The sequence below is a fragment of the Thalia democratica genome, chromosome 9 (genome assembly GCF_965202585.1).
Source record: "Thalia democratica chromosome 9, ktThaDemo2.hap1.1, whole genome shotgun sequence".
Taxonomy (NCBI): domain Eukaryota; kingdom Metazoa; phylum Chordata; class Thaliacea; order Salpida; family Salpidae; genus Thalia; species Thalia democratica.
The window spans coordinates 23,819,954-23,836,928 of record NC_139173.1 but is presented as its reverse complement, the minus strand read 5'-3'; the positions used below and the strand labels follow the sequence as shown (position 1 = coordinate 23,836,928).

The window sequence follows — 16,975 nt, the reverse complement described above, 5'->3', positions numbered from 1 at the left end:
AGCCACAGTTAAGATGATGATAAATTATTTTTCAAGATGCAACCTTAATTTCATAAAAATTATAAAATTGTTTCTAAACTGTATATATTGAAGTCAAAAAGCTTTGAAGAACTAAGAAATAAGATATTAATCCATTAAATTCACATGTTTATATATAAATTGTAAATACATCTTGAAATATTTGCTCAAGTGACAACATTAATGATATATTAATTCATTAACTAGTTTATGACTATCTATTTTTGTAGCAAGATGTTGTGTACACTTTATTAAATTAATATGCAGTGGATCTATAGATTGTAATGTTTATAGAAGTGACAAAATTTTTGGCTAATCAAGTTGAAAGTAATAAAACCATGAGTTACACATAAAGCAAAGCTAATGATAAACTAAGGGAATTATCTTTTAAAACATCAAAAAATGTGTTATAATAAGTTTTTGGTTAAAAATAAACACCTAAGGTTAATATACACCTTTTGAAAAAAATATTAAACTTTCAAAGGGTTTTTAACAATAAACTTATGAATTTTATACATACAATACAAACTATTTATTGACAAAACTGATAAACACCTAAGGTTATGATATATCTTTTTAAATAAACATTTTATAAAATAGTCTTTAATGTTTATAAATCGTTAACTGATGAATATTATAAATTGTTCACTGACAATACTGTTGGTTGTTGTTCTGCTTATTTGAGCTTCCAGACGAATTGTTCTGATCGGAACTTCCTCCGAACGACTTCAGCCTGTTCTCAACATTCTGCAGTCTTTCCAGTATCGACAGTTTGAACTCGTTGTCTGAAATAAATAAAAGTTTTTGTTTTTAATAGACTTAAGTTATATTTAATTTTTTATTTGATATGGAGTAATTAACATACTTATATTCTGTCTAATTAAAGCTAACAAATTATTTAAGTTGTAAAAATTCATTTCATTTAGTAATGCTGTTATGGTGTTAGTTGCTTTTTTAAGCAATTGTTTAAAAATTCATTACTTAATTTAAACAGTTTCATCTGAAACTAACTTTCTTATAGAAAGCAGTCAATATTATAAAATAAGGATTATTTTATTTACTACAATAAAATCTAAATAGTTTAAATTGACTATAAAGCAAATCTAATAAAGTTATAAATTAATAAAATTACTACTCAATTTCGTTTTGTTTTTTTTTTTTCAAAAATAAATAAAAATACTCTCAGTAAGAAGTTGCATAAAAACTTAATGTTTACTTCAAGATCTAACATGATAACTTATTTATTAAACTCAGTTATAATAATATCTATTTGTGAAGAATTGATAAATCAGAAGATTAAATTCATTAAAACCAAGCCTCATTATCAAAGTTAGATACAAAAAATTGTGATAAATAGACTTGACATTTTAAAAATTTGTTATGGAAGTACATTTAAGCTAAGTTAAGCATTTAGATAAAATAAATAACATTTTTATCGCATAATAGTAACATAATACTTTTAACAAGACAAATTACAAATAAACCAATCAATAATACTATGTTATATAAGTAAGTATGAAATATTAGTTCATAACATAAAACTTAAATATTTAAATGTATTTTGTGTGAAAATACTAGTTAAATTTGACGTCTAATTTAAACAATAGACCATAACAAAAAGACAAATTAAGAAAATCTAAAATTTGAAACTAATTTGTTCTATAAAACAGCAAAATATTTTTGTAACAATAAAAAGCTTAATAATTTTCTTTTAACTTTCTTTCTATAACAAAAAGTATATTAAACTAATGTAATTTTCTAACATAAAACATACTGTAGTTTTTTTTTTTTTGTAATAATGCTTGACGAAAACAATTTCTAATTTATGACCGCCATCCATTAAATATTAATTTTAACTTAAGTAAACATTATTGAATTTTTATAACTGTTCCATTAAATAAGAATCTTTGTTTTTAAGTTATTAAAATCAATGTATACATAAGACATATATATTCTAAAAACTTTAAATGTAATTTTAAATAAATAAATTATTTTAAAATCTATCAGTGTTTTCGTAATTTATCATATTGATTAATTAAGGTAAAAAAACAATTCATTTCCATAAAAGACCAAACTTAAATCATAACAAATATGCCTATAAAACAAAATAATTGATCTATGACACAATTCACATTGAAAACATTTAAGTAAGTCGCGAGCAAATCACCACACACCTTATAACGAAAACACAGATACAAAATGTAACTTGATATCGATTTTTCATTAAATGAGCTAAAATGTCAGGCTCAATACATTTGAAATTTGAAATGCTGCCTTCAAATTATAAATCACCTTAAAAATAACATTACGAAAAATGTCTTGTAGTTTAAACTTTACGTACATAGTTTATAAATAGCACTTATATTGTTTTATGTTTATTAAAAACGTTTACATGTGAGCAAAAAATAGCTTTAACCTTTCAATTTAAAATTGATATTTTGTGTTTTAAGCGCACATAACGTTTTTATTTTATGGTAAAATCGTGAGTTTTGGAAAAGAAAACAAACAATCGTAAAAACCATCACAAATAACTTTGCCTCAGGCGACTATTTCCAATTGTTTACATTAATACGAAACAATAGAAAAAAATTTCATAATTCATATTTAAAATTATTCAATGTAAAAAAAATTAAAATGATAATAAAATCTATATTATTAATAATAAATTTATCGCAACATAAAGAATAAAAAAGTAAACAGATCATTAAAACCCATAAAACTGATAAGTCTATACGCTCTAAATTATCTTAAGTTTTAAATTAAATCTGTAGGTATAATAATTTATTTTTAGTTATAAACACTGAAACTTAAAAAATACTTTAATATTATTGTCACATTTGATTAAATTACAGTCAGTAATAGAATCAGTACTTTAAAACTTCAAAAAACACTTTTTCAACATTAGTAAATTATTCATTCTATCATTTCTGCTATTAACATTAAAACTTAAAAAACCTCCTTTAAATTGAACTTGAAGTCACATTTGATTTTATTGCAGTCATCAACAGTATGGATTTTTAAAACTTCACAAAAAGTTTTTGTCAACAAAAGTCGAAATGTTAAGAAATATATAAAAATGTACAACGATAAAATAATATTTTAAACTTTCAAATACACATTAATACACCCCTAACTAATAATCACCTTGCTATTGCAGCCACTATTGATTTTATTAAAGTCGTGAACAGTACTAATAATTAAAAGTTTCACATAAAATTAATACACGACCAACACACTACCTTGCACTAATGACTATATAAGAGTCTTTAACAGTATTTTAAAAGTTCAATTATCACCTTGCAACTGCAGCCACTGCGTGGACATGTGCTGGTACGGTTGGGGTATTTGCTTGTATTCGAACTTCACCTTGCTGCTGATGATAACCCCGTTGTACGTCACATACAAATCCACGTTGCCCACCGTGTGACCTTTGAAAATTATGTTAAGGTTACTATCTTTATTATATTTATAATTCCAATCTGCATTATTTTTGCTGTATAAACTTAAGTTTTAATCTGAGGTTATTTTACTTTGTGTACTTCTTTATCATTTTTATTGTTTTTATAAATAAAATATTGCAAATCAGCTGTGAATAAAATGTTGCAGCGGACATTTTGTATCTTAAATTAAATTAAGAAAAAACTTAAAATGTTTTTGTATGAAAGATGTTTTAATTTCTTACGAATAGCTGTTAAACTGCTGCAACAGAAACAAGGTAAAATGTCTAAAAATAATTTTTGAGGAACTACTTTTCAATGTTTTTTTTAATTTTGAAAATTTAGTAACTTTTGCACATACATCACTATAAAAAAAAAAAAAAAAAGTGTATATGAAGCAAAACTAATAAAACCACTATTACAAATATATCTAGATTAATAGTATAAAAACTTAATAAAATTTCAAGCGAAAATGTTATAAAGTGCTATAAATAGACAAAGAAAGAAACAATATTTTGAGGAACTAAGTTTTCTTTGTTACCTTACATTTAGTATTCTTAATAAAACTGCCTTTCAATCATACAAAAAAAACATAAAGATCAACAACATAAGTGTGTTTAAACACAAACTAACTGGGACAGTAGCACCTGAGAACACCGTTTTGCAATTTGACTGCCTCGACTGTTGATTGGTCGAAAACGCACTTGTAATCACCCATGCGTGACCAATTTCCTATCACCAAGATCTTTATTCCGCCCTGAAAATTATCAAAAGTTCAGTTTTACCATCAAAACTCAAGGAACTTCAAATAGAAAAAAATGTATAAAGTTATTTAGTTGGTTAAACTTAAAATCTGTATGGTACTAATAGTTGTAGCACATTAAAAATTCGTAGTAAAATCAAAGCAAAATGTGTGTAACTTTATATAAAATATATGACAACAAAATAAACGTGTAAAACACATTATGTGCAGTTTAAATATGCTCTAATAATATCAAGTACTTTTACAATAAATAAGTTCATTGTCTTGAAACTTATTTATTGTAAAAGCACTTGATAATATTAGAGTATATTTAAATTGCACATAATGTGTTTTATACTTTTATTTTGTTGTCATATATTTTTGTATTAAGTTACACACATAAAACAATAAAATTAAAACTCCTGATTAACACATATTATTAAACACCTCAGTGTACGCCCAATCTGGAGAATAATCCGTGATGTCGACTGATTCATCACTCAATCCCGAGCTGTCCCGTAAGCACGATTCTGCAATTTATTGAACAAAAATTACTGTTTAAAACCCATTAAATATCTATATAAGTACAAAGTAAAATCGTATAAAAGTTAAAAGCACGTGACCTCCACAAGAAAAAAAAAGACTAACTCGGTAAGTTTAACATTGAAAAGTACCACCGTGAAAGAAAAGTTATTCTAATAACTTATTACGAAACAAACAATAAAAAACAACTTATGTAAATTTATTTTTAATAAATAATAAAATACCAACCGAGATCCAAGGAGTCCCAAGGGTCGGTCTCTTCATTGGATCGAGTGATGCTGACCTGTTTAAATTATTTTTATTTACTTGTTCATAAATACAAAAGCTATACTTATAAATAAATGAGGTTAATGGTTTTACATGCTATTTATAAACCTACTCATTTTTTTTTTAATAAAGTTAATAGAATAAATAACATATCAAGTTCTTGTAATACTACACTCTTTAAATTTCATAGACTGTGAGAAACTCGGTAATATTGATCAAGGTAATACAAAACATGATGTGCAGAAAAATCAGTTTTTGATAACGATAATTTTCATGAAAGTTACTATATCTTGTATTTTCATTTTTTAATAAAACCCTAATATTACGGAAATTAAAATAAAGATGTTTTTAAACTTGAAATTCAATATCTATTAAGGCAAGTTGCATATAAGGTCAAAATATTAATAAAATTGCAGTTCATAAAAAAAATTGAGATTGATTAAAATAAAACCTATCACATCAAATAAAGATAAAACAAAGTTTTGCAATAAATTTTGTTTTGATAAAACTTGCAAGTATCTAACTAGTATTAAAAATAATTAATCAAGTATAAAGTCTTGGTTTATAAACTTGGATACACTTTTTATAAGACACAGTAATTTATACCAATTTAATTATGAAAACATTACTAACAAAAATCTAAAAATTTTTGAAAAAAAGCTTGTTTATTTTACTGTTTTGAAAAAATTTATTTGAACAGAAATTTTACAGTAAAAAGCGCAGATTTACGCGAAGTTTCGAGAAAATCTATTTTCAAGTAACCTCGCCAAAACAAATATTTACCAAACTTGAGCATAATACAAACTGTGAGTATATAGTATTAACACATACGCACTAGCTTGTCAGCATATATAACTAATCACGTTTAATTGTAATCCTTGTGATAAATAATCTGAAAAAAACAGCGTCTTCAGACTGTTCTCGTAAACTTTTCAGCCACTTATTTCAGTGTATTTGTCAATTAAGCACGCGATCGTAAATTAACACAAGCGGTAAAATCGCACCTGGCTGAACAAGGCATCGTCGCTGAGCAGCGGCGCGCCAAGATCCGGCAGCTCGTGATTGGCGACGTCGTCGGCGCTCAAGCGTAAAAACTGCTTGGGCGAAAACGCGATGTGGTCTTCGTCGAGTGAGCTGCGCTTCGAATCTGTTTGAAATTTGAAATATTTTAAAAAAGCTTTGTAAACCTTGATAAAACTTAAGAAAAACCATTCTTTAGTAAAAAAAGAATAATCTTACACAAGATGATAAAAATTCTCAATACATATACACTATTTCAAAAGTAAACTCTTTAGCTTCTCAATCCAATACCTTAGAGACCTCAATGCCTTTTTATATTTTTTTATATAACTATTATACAACCTCAACAAACAGAAAACCTCAACAAAGACTTATACACTCCATAACTAACAATAGATAACAAATTAAACCACATAATTATTATATCTTAATCATTTTAAATAAAAACAAATTCCTACCGTCACGTGTAGTGGTCAAGCTGTGCTGGTCCTGCAAGTTGCAGCTGGTGAGAAGGGAGTCCGTTGAGTGGAAGATGTCGTCAGTTGAAGTGAGCAGCTTGTCCTCACCACCACCTACTAACAACGTGCCGATGTTGTGGGGTTCGCTCACGTTGATGTAGCTCGATATGTCGTCATAATCGCTTTTGTTTATTGTTGAATCTGGATAGTTGTGGACATATATGTTATCAAAATGAATACGGTTGACTGATAAAATAATCTCCATTTAAATAGATATATTATTTACATAATTATCAATATGGTTTAACATGTAAAACTTAATGTATATAACATATTACCACTTCTGTCAAATCATTGCACAAACAAGCAACCATGTCTTTTAATATATAAAAAGGATAAACAGAAGTAATTTTATAACTGAAATAAAACGTTCAAAATAAGTTAATTGTAACGCATAAACTTTACCCTTAGCAAATAACACATAAAATTATATATTTTAAATATATCATATATTAACTTTATATACTAAACACAACCACCTCTTCCTATCAACGTGGGTTCCAGCACTTGGTTGCCATGGACGACAGGAATCTGGTGGCAGCTGGTTTCCTGGGCGACGGGCAACGCGTTGGTGGGGGCGCTGAGCAACACATGGCCTCCGCCCCCACCCGTCTGTGGAGGTGGGGGGTTGATTATGCAAATTTGCTGGCTGTCTGCCAACTGGAGCGTGACGACCTGTTGCGACGCCTGTTGCCTGACAACGGACGTCATCAGCTCGTTGGGAAGCAGGTTCCTGGTGATCGACGTCTTCGGTTGGATGGTGCTGTGGGCAAAAATATTATTGTTTCAAAATGTAAAACATCAATTGTGTGAGTTGTTTTTAAACGAAATATGTACTTAGATATGAACTTTCAAGTTTTACATCAGTCAATTTATTAAAGATCTCGTAAAAATCATGACAAGGTTGTCGCTCTTTGAGGGAAAAAAAAGCAAGTTGCATGAAGCTAGTGATTTGGCCTAGATGTGGGAAAACTGATGAAAAAAATTAAGACACGCCAAAAACTTAAAAAAAAAAAATTAAGATGAGGACATAACATAAACACAATTACTAAGAAAATAAGATAAGTCTAACATTAAGTAAAAAATCCAAACTAGCTTGAGTAAAGTTGCAACCCTGTTACAGTTATAGTTTTAGTAATGATTATTTTCAGTAATATTATATACATAAAAATGGTATAAAAACAATTATATTATTTTTATTATTTGAAAAAATAACTCAAATAGAGCAACAATTGATCATGTTATTCAACTTTGAATTTCTAAAACCAGCACTGTTTTCAAAAATTTCTATATTATGATTTTAAATTTTATTTCTTAGCACTAACATGTTTCTTTTATTGGCATCAAAATTAAATAAACAACAAAAAAATAATATATTAACAAATCTTAAAATACAAAACTTTCAACTTTTGCTTATAACACACAGAAACAGCACATTTCGTTATTTTGGCATTATAATCGTGTGTTTTAAAAAACACAGAGTCTAGTAAAAAAATTTATTAAGGCCTTAAAATATCTATATACTAAACACACATTTTCCACTTTAAACTCAATAAGACTCATTAAGTATTCTTAACATATGTTTTTTTTTGTGAATTTTTCAATACTGATTCTATCTGTGCACATTCCATATGGCAATAGCATAAGGTGTGGTGAATACGCATTATAACCAATATGATTCTGTTTTTGTGAATTCGAAAAATATGTTCGAAAGCATTATGTTATCTTTGTAGAGTTATTTTGTGCTAGTTTAAAAACGTTTTAAACTGTTTTTATTTTAAACTAACTTAATTGTCAAATATGTATTAGACAACTAGTTCTTTTTTATTTTACTTCCTATTTTTAAATTCATTGAGTATATTTTAATGCTGAATTATAACTCGAAAATTAGTTGGTGAAAAAATATTAAATGTGCAAATTTTCTTTTTTTAAATTGGCTTTTATATCAATGCAAACATCAAATATGATAACATTTTTTTTTTTTCTGAGAGAAGTAAAATACAATTTGTCGTAATATTTTAAATTTTTGAAAAGATATTTTTTTGGAGAACTGAACTTAACAAAATTAAACATAAACAAAGTAAATAATTTTTGTTTCACAAAATTAAATTAATACAGGAAGCATGGAATTATATTTTAGTTTCTTAGGTAAAAACATGATAAAAATAACTGGCTACAAATTACCCAAAAACTAATTTGACACACAATACCAAGTACTAGATAATATAAATGATAAAAAAATAGAAAACTTAATATAAAAAATTAGGAAGTAGTATATTAAAATTACAAGACTTTGTGTGGTAATTTAATTTTGCTCAATAAAAAAATATTGATCAAAACTAAAAAAAGATCTCTTATTTTAGTTTTAAATGCGTATGAAACTTTATTGCTTTGTATTTTTAGATCGAAATTTGTCCTTGGCATTTAACATGAAAATAACACAAATTAATTCATCATAGCACAGAAAAAATTATAAAAAACAGCTTTTTATTTCTCTTAGCTTGTTGTGTTGTAAATTTATATCTATTTCAAAACATTGAATTACCTAAAATTGAATTACTTAAAAAATTTGTATGGAAATATAGAAACAAAAAAAACAATACTCGTATGAATGTGATATGCTTGAAAGATACAGCTAGTTTATAAAAATAAAATTTAACCTTTGTTTTTTTGGTGAATTATTGTTCAGTTTTGAAGCACTTTCAGAATAATGCTGATCCAGCAAGTGATTCACAATCATTTCTTTACTTTTTTGAGTCTTAAAACATAGCCATAAGTTACAACTGTACATGTTTAAATCAATAAAAATTATACTTTTGATAAACAAATGTTTTTTTTTCGCATAACAAATATTTATAAAAAAAAATTTTCTAAAAATTTTTCAAACATGAATAAAAAACTCACCAAAGAAAGACTGTTTTGTCTCGGCCAAGGCATTTGAGAAACTGAAAAGTTATTCAAATTTTAGTTCATTATTTTTAACATGTAAGTACTGCACTTATAAATTATGACAGTATTTATAATATTTAATTAAAATACTTTTTTGAACTTTAAAATTCTCATTTCAAGTTAAAATATATTGATGATTTAAGCTACAAAAACTTATACTTGCATAAATCTAAAATAAATGTTTTTTTAAAGGTTTTGTGTACAAAATCATTTTTCATATTCAACTTAAAACAAAATAGTTGTTAATGGCTTACATTGTCATATCTCAAACAAGTAAAATAACTTTCAAACCATTAAACATAGTTTTCAAAATGTCATTTGTGTAACTAACCTTGTTAAAATAGAAAATATCAATAAAAACACAAAAATATAAGCATTTATACTCATAAAACGTGAACCAAGTATACAAACTAATTTACAAACTCACACATGGGAAGCAGCTGCTGAAAAACTTCGTCCCTGGTGTGACATATCCACTGGTCGCAGTGTCTGTTTAGGGAAAAGTCCCTGACCACATGGTTGCCATCTTCCAAGTAGGGATAATTCAGATAATGCACCAGAACTACATTGGGATTCTGAAATTTATTGAAATCTTACTGTGTACAAGCATTAAACTAAATGTTTTTTATTTAGTGAAAGATGTAATGTTAGCAAATAATAAACATGCTTTTTTACTCTTATAACAATTAACTTTTTTTATGTAAAAAAAGTATACTCAAGTTGGCATATTATTTCAGGTAGCAATTTTTTAGTTAAGCTATCAAAAATAAATTTGTAATCATTTTAAAAACATTAAACAAACATACTTCTATAAGCCAATATGACCTCCTGTGAAAAGTGGGAAGAATGTCAGAGTGCACGTAGGTGGCTGTTATGTAGGGAACCCCACTTATCTGTGAAATCAGTTCGAATTGCACTAGGAGTTTAAAAATAATTTAATTTGATAGCTTACTTTTAATTTCATTCTGTCCTCTCTGAGAAATTTTGATTTTCTTTTTGTTTTCCACGTGTACTTGTCCTGCCTGTACTTTTTCGTTTCTTTTCTGTTGAAAAGCAGCAACTGCCCATTTTCTGGCCTGTAGATTAAATAAAAACTCTTGTATGAATATTTGTAAACATTAAATTATTAAGTACTGAAAATAATAATAGCTGATTAATAATAAGCACATTTATATTTAAGTACAAGAATTAGTGAGCGCTATCAACTTGGGCTCAAATGAATAAATACACATATTAATATATTTTAATAAATTCTGCTATAAAATAATGTTTTTATCTATTAATTAGAGATCTTAAATTTTAATTAAACTAATTAAATCAAAACAATGTTTTATAACGGAATTATTTTGTTAAGTAAGTGGCACTGAATCTATAAACTAACACATAATTATTTTGATAATCAAGGATAGAATTGTTAGAAGTAAAAAACATGCATTGCTGGCTTTAGGAAAATTTCTTATACAAATTATTTTATAATAATTTTTATTAACAAATTAGGAACTCAGTACTGTCAATTAAGTTTCCATAATAAACATTTGTAATTACCAGAAAAAAATTATTTCTGCAAACAACAAGTTTGTTTTTTATTGTGTTTTTTAAAGTTTTTATTGTTTAATTTTGATTTAAAGTGTTTTTTTTTGTAATGTTAAAAATGTCTTATCCTTTAAGTTTATATTTTAAAAATCAACTTTAAACTGTTATAAAGCAATTTTGAGTTCTGTGCTAATCCAAAACTAATATTTGTAACATATAAACTTGTTATAAATAATCAAGTCATAATTTTAATCAAAGTTTTTGAAAAAGATTTCATTAGATCAGGGTTTCTCAAACTTTTTTACAGATAGTCCCCTTTGAATAAAATTAAAAAGCTATGGCCCCTTTCAAAAAAATTCTCAAAAGACTAATGCTAAATAAGCCTAAGACTTTTTTTTATTCACCGTTAACATGAGAATGTCTAGTGAAAGTTTAAAATTATAGCTTTATGCCTAAATATCTAATATTACTCATTAAAATTTTTCAGAACTAGTTATTTAAAAATAGTAAGGTACTTAGTTTTTAAAATGTAAAGTAAATCTTCAAACATTTATTAAAAAATTATTTAAGAATGCATTTAGCTTACTACTGGTCTTAATACCCAAGTATAAAAACTCAGCAAAAACTCATTTAAGGGCTTTTGGTATCTATAAATTCAAAATTCTTATAACTTATGACAACCTATGTACTAAAGTTGCTACAAAAATATTGAGACTGAGATAAATAAACTTAAGAATAACTTGATATTACATTATAATAAATCCTAAAAAACTTGAAAGTAAAACTATTCAGCTGGTATATAGATTATGGTATTTTGTTGTATTTTTTATGTATAAGCTATTTTGTTCATTTTAGTTGTTGATATTATATTGGTCAAAAAAATTTCATAAACTAAAATTTTTCAAGTATTAGGTAAAAATTTTGCATATAACCTATAAATATAAAGTAAGATAAAACTGTGTAAATAGTGATTTCTTAAACAAAAATTGTAATTCAAAATGCTGATAGTCTTTATACCAGAGGAAAGTGCTAAATTTATTTACTGTATTTTTTAGACCAACCTAAAACTAAAGCATAACAGAATTTCTGGTCATCAATAGTGTGTATACAAGTTTTCATTGCAATACATATAATATGTTGTCAAAAAAAATATTCAAATAATGAAGCAAATTTTTTAAATAAAAACTAATACATTTTGTGTTGTAATAAATACTGTTTGGATTGACCCTAAAATAAAACTGACTTTTATTCAGATTTTTACAGCTATACATGCAGTAACTTTGCTAAACAAAACTGTCTTGCCATCAGAAGATTATCAAGATATATTCTGCAGTTTAATCAACTAAAAGCACCCAGAAAACATTTATAGTTGCAACGGGTTTGTTTGAGGCTGATGTTTAAAAAAAAAACTATTGTCAGTTTGACAAAAACAAACTTAAATGCACATATATTTTTCTTAATTTACTAAACATTGTTAAATAAAGAAAATACTGGATTAAGTGCAATGAGTACAGAAAGAAAACAACTTGTTTGATTTTTTTCTTTAATTAATTATTAATTAAACATAATCATTAATTAACAAACATAATCTGACTTCAAGGTCTTTCTTTTTAAAAATTATTTGTTTTAAGTTTATCAGTAAGTTTTCTTAAATTAATAAAAAATTATAAATTTTACAACAAACTACCTTAAAACTCTTGTTTTTGTAAACCACTCAGAGTGTTTGTCAGTAGAAATCAATATGGATGCTATTTGCTCATTGGTCAACCAAGAAAAGCTTCTTTTCTGAATGAACGAAGTGCTTGGTATCTTGTTCACAAGACCCAAAGACACTTCAAGCCTTTTATTTTCTATTTTAGTCTCCATGAAAGGTGAGAAAATTTAAATTGTTAGTTTGTTGTTGTTCATAGCTCTTCCTTTTCTGTTTAGCATAGTATTATCTGTTGGTCTGGTATATCAAAACAAACAATGAGCCGGGAGACGAAAATGGAGTTTTAGTTTATGCATTTGAACTTTGCGTTGCTGCCAGGGTCAAACTTGAAAACTGCTGGTTTTTTGAGACACACTCAGTTCCAACCCATACAATTCCCATCCGAATAAATTCCCACCGATATGACTTCCAACCAAAAAAATTCACAGTTAAATATAAGTCTAAGTATATAAAAAAAATTTAATTTAAATGATAAAAAAGAGAAAAAATTAGTAAAAAAAGTTACCGACCAAAAGTAAGGTTTAGGTTATAAGTAGGCGTAGGACTTAGGAATTACAGTAATAGAAAAAACAGATAATAATAAGGAAAATTAATAAATAAAAAGTTTCGAGTGGGATTTAAATTAGTGGGATGGGAATTGTTTGCAAGTCAGAAATGTGAGTAAGAGTATACCGGTTTTTTTTTTAATTTGAATTTTTTTTATATCATTTATTTAAGTATAGATATTTGATTAAAAGGTTTTTGTAACACTTTTTCATTTATATATAAATAAGTTTCATATCAAAAAACCACATCATATTATTTATTGACTTAGTAAATTTCGTAATACTTTTTTAAGCTTTTACTACTTTTTATTAATTCTTAAAATGCTCTAATATACTTTATACTACAACCAAAAGGACTTTTTAATTAAAGTAATGCTAATTTTTTTTAAAAACAATTTTTAAATTTAAAACACAAATTTTGAAAAGATTGTAAAATGATTTGTTTAAATTTAAGCTAAAGCAAAACATAAGCAGATAATTTTAAATACTTTTTTTGGAACACTGACGAAGTCACTTACAACTTTGAAGTTAGTAGCTTAAATTTTAGTTTGAACATCGAATTTTCTGTATTTTGTATTATAAAACACTAACAAATAGATTTTTTTACATTGTTTAAAATGTATCTAAACCTTAAAATGAAACTATGCCATAAGTCATTTTTCTCCAAGTATGATAAAAAAAAACAGTTAATTTAAATACAATAATTCAAAATAAATTGTTTTTATCATAAAGTATTTTGATATAAGTTGATTCAGTCATCCTGCAATTAAACTAATAAATCTTGACCGAATGCTTTAAATCTACATAAAATCCATTGACCATATTTAGTAGTTTTGTATTTATTTCGTAGTTATAATCTTTAGAATATATAGACTTTTAGTCGTCTTAATAAACTAATATGTTATGTTAAATTATACCAACTAGTTTTTTTTTTGAAAAGTTTCACATTAGCAATTAAGTCTTATTCTAAATAGTTTGATGATTTTTTTAGCCAGTTGCATAACATTTCAAACCTATCTAAATTAAAATATCCGTATTCTTTGTACCTAGAAGCACCTTTATACGTCTAGAAACGTTTTAAATATTAAAACACCAAATTTTGTTAATAGATTATTTTTTTAAGTGCTAAATACTAATTAATATTATATCGTGTACATTGTTCTCATTAAATGAAAAAAACTTAGCACAGTTTTTCTAAGTTACTAAAAATACTTATGTTACTTAAATCACTAATGGAAAAGTTAACTAACCTATATAAATCCACTTAAAATTACGGACTCCGTAGTAAAATATCGTACAAGGTTGCAAAACTTAGGCTTATATTTATAAATAGAACAGATATCTACAGGAAATGATCACTAATATTTTGCAGATAATACGACTTTAATGAGTATTATTCAGTTTTTTCATATAAAGTGATAAAAATCCAATAAACTAATGGGTTTTTCACACAAAACGACTTACAATCCTACATTGTAGTAGTTTTATCAAAAAATAAAGCAAATCCTAGTTTTTAAAAGTATCATCATTCGGTAAGACCACTTAGTAAAACACAGTGCTGAAACTTTTTCCTACTTATTTTATATGTGAACTGGTAATATAAAGATAAATATTTAAAATTGCAAGCTAGTAATTTGGGAAAGATACTAGCAAAGCAAGTTTGGGTGAAAATATACTAACAACAGTTTGCACAGTACTTTTTTTTATCAGACTGACATATGTTTCTCTGTGTTAAACAAATTTACACAGTTCTACGGAGTTTGATAAAAAATTAATAAGTACTGCAAGAAAAAAAAAAAGATAAAGTAGGTGAATATGAGTACTTACTAAAAACAAGTCATAAATTTCGTAGATTAGTATATAATACTAGATACAAACGATATATGAAATATAACAAAACTATTACCAAATTAAAAATGAGTATATCAATAAGCATTAATCAATGAATGAATTTGAATTAATGTACGTCGAAATGCTTTATACTTATAATTTAATTGCGTTTTAAGGTGTTTAAAGCTATACAATATTAATAATAGTTAGTTTTATTGCAATTTAGATTTAGTTTTTACTATTATTGTATAGTTTCGTATAAGGCTTTATGTTAAAAAAAGATCTTAAAAAAAACTTCTAAAATGTAATAAAATAAATAAATGTTAAAATAAGTAACATAATACGATACTAAGATAGAGATGTTAGTTTTAGAACATCCCTGGTTAGAATAGAAGTAATAATAATGGTTTTTAGTTTATTTAGTATGAGTAAAATCGACATTTAAAAGGTGGTCAAAAGACTTAGTGAGTTGAAAACCTTTGAACCACTTAACTACACACTCCTTATTAATTGTTATGAGCAATTTTCTTATGCTTAAAATTTTTTAAACTTTTTTAAAAAGTGTAAAGTATGCAGTTAGAAAAATAAGGAAACAGCACTAAAACTAATAACATTTTTGCTTTTGATTAACACAGCTTATAAATAAAGGAAATTATATCATTTTTAACTAAAGTTTTTGTGAAAACATTTACATTTAATATTAAGCTGCTTTCTTTACGTAACTTGGTGAATGGTGACTCTTTATTAGTCGTATAATTACTCTCACTTACAATTAAAAAAAACAAATAACTGTGTTTAATATATTTAAGCAAAAAGTGAAAGCTATTAAGATTAAAAATAAAAAAATGCCTATTAAGTATTGAATTAAATTAAAAAAAACACAAGATTTTACTTTCATATAAAAATTTTAAAAGAAAACTACTTTAAGATACATACTTAGCTAAAATTAAAAAATTAAACTTTGAGCCCTAAATTTTATTGAAAATATGGGTATTTGTTCACCCACATTATAAGTACAAAGAAATTACTAAAAGGTCAAATGTAAATTAACAAAATAATACATTTCTTAATTATTATTTTTATATACTTTAGTGTATTTTTTTTTAAATAACTAACCTTAAAATGCAAAACCTTATTCAAGTTTCAACTATTTTTTCAGTAATAAAAAAAAGGAAGTTCATAAAACTGTTTTAAAGCTTATTAAGAGTTCTAATCCTTAGTTTAGCTTTAGTATTTGAACAAAACATTACTAAAGGTTTTAAGAAAGCAAAAAGTTTATACAACTTTACATTTACCTGACTTTTTGACCAAAAGTTCAAGATTTCTACTAAAAAGTACGCTTAAATGACTAACTATAAAAATTAAGTGTATAACTTTTACAATGTCTACCAGTTTTAAGAAAATGATATAAATTAGATTTCTACGTAGTTTCGCTCGCTAGTTAAATTTCGAAAGAGTAGTTTTTGTGGTTTTAGCAAAAATTAATCAACTACTTTTAACAAAAATATAATTGTTATAGTTTATAATAAGTTGTTTAAAACTTTAAAAACTTTTATCTGTTTATACTTATGTAGACTAATTAGTGTTAGCTAACAATAGTTTTGCCTGGGCAAAAAGGAATACATATAATTTAATTAAATTTTATTCAGTTAAATTGTTTTTTAATTTCAAAGCTTAAATTTTGTCACACTTAATCTTGCGAATAAATATAAGAAAATGATAAACATTACTATTGATAAATACGACAATAACAAAAAAACTTTCTAAAATTTCAGACGCTTTTTAACTAATGATCATCTTTTATATTAGTAAAAAATGATTTGAATTAAAGTTAAGACAAAAATAAAATAATTGAGAAGTAA

The 16,975-nt window shown here is 25.6% G+C and overlaps 1 protein-coding gene across 1 annotated transcript in view; it reads right to left on the bottom strand.

Annotated features, from left to right (window-relative positions):
• Positions 1–12,936, bottom strand: part of LOC145843990 (calmodulin-binding transcription activator 2-like) — a 30,206-nt gene extending 17,270 nt beyond the window's left edge. The window contains exons 1-14 of the mRNA XM_082951293.1: positions 12,715–12,936; positions 10,447–10,570; positions 10,301–10,387; positions 9,922–10,069; positions 9,450–9,490; positions 9,206–9,303; positions 7,025–7,308; positions 6,486–6,686; positions 6,012–6,154; positions 4,969–5,023; positions 4,645–4,727; positions 4,089–4,212; positions 3,315–3,446; positions 672–803 (exon numbers count right to left, since the gene is read on the bottom strand). Of these exons, the coding sequence (XP_082807419.1) occupies positions 672–803; positions 3,315–3,446; positions 4,089–4,212; positions 4,645–4,727; positions 4,969–5,023; positions 6,012–6,154; positions 6,486–6,686; positions 7,025–7,308; positions 9,206–9,303; positions 9,450–9,490; positions 9,922–10,069; positions 10,301–10,387; positions 10,447–10,570; positions 12,715–12,893 (1,831 nt within the window). The 5' untranslated portion in view covers positions 12,894–12,936. The remainder of the gene's footprint in view (positions 1–671; positions 804–3,314; positions 3,447–4,088; positions 4,213–4,644; positions 4,728–4,968; positions 5,024–6,011; positions 6,155–6,485; positions 6,687–7,024; positions 7,309–9,205; positions 9,304–9,449; positions 9,491–9,921; positions 10,070–10,300; positions 10,388–10,446; positions 10,571–12,714) is intronic.
• Positions 12,937–16,975: the final 4,039 nt, after the last annotated feature.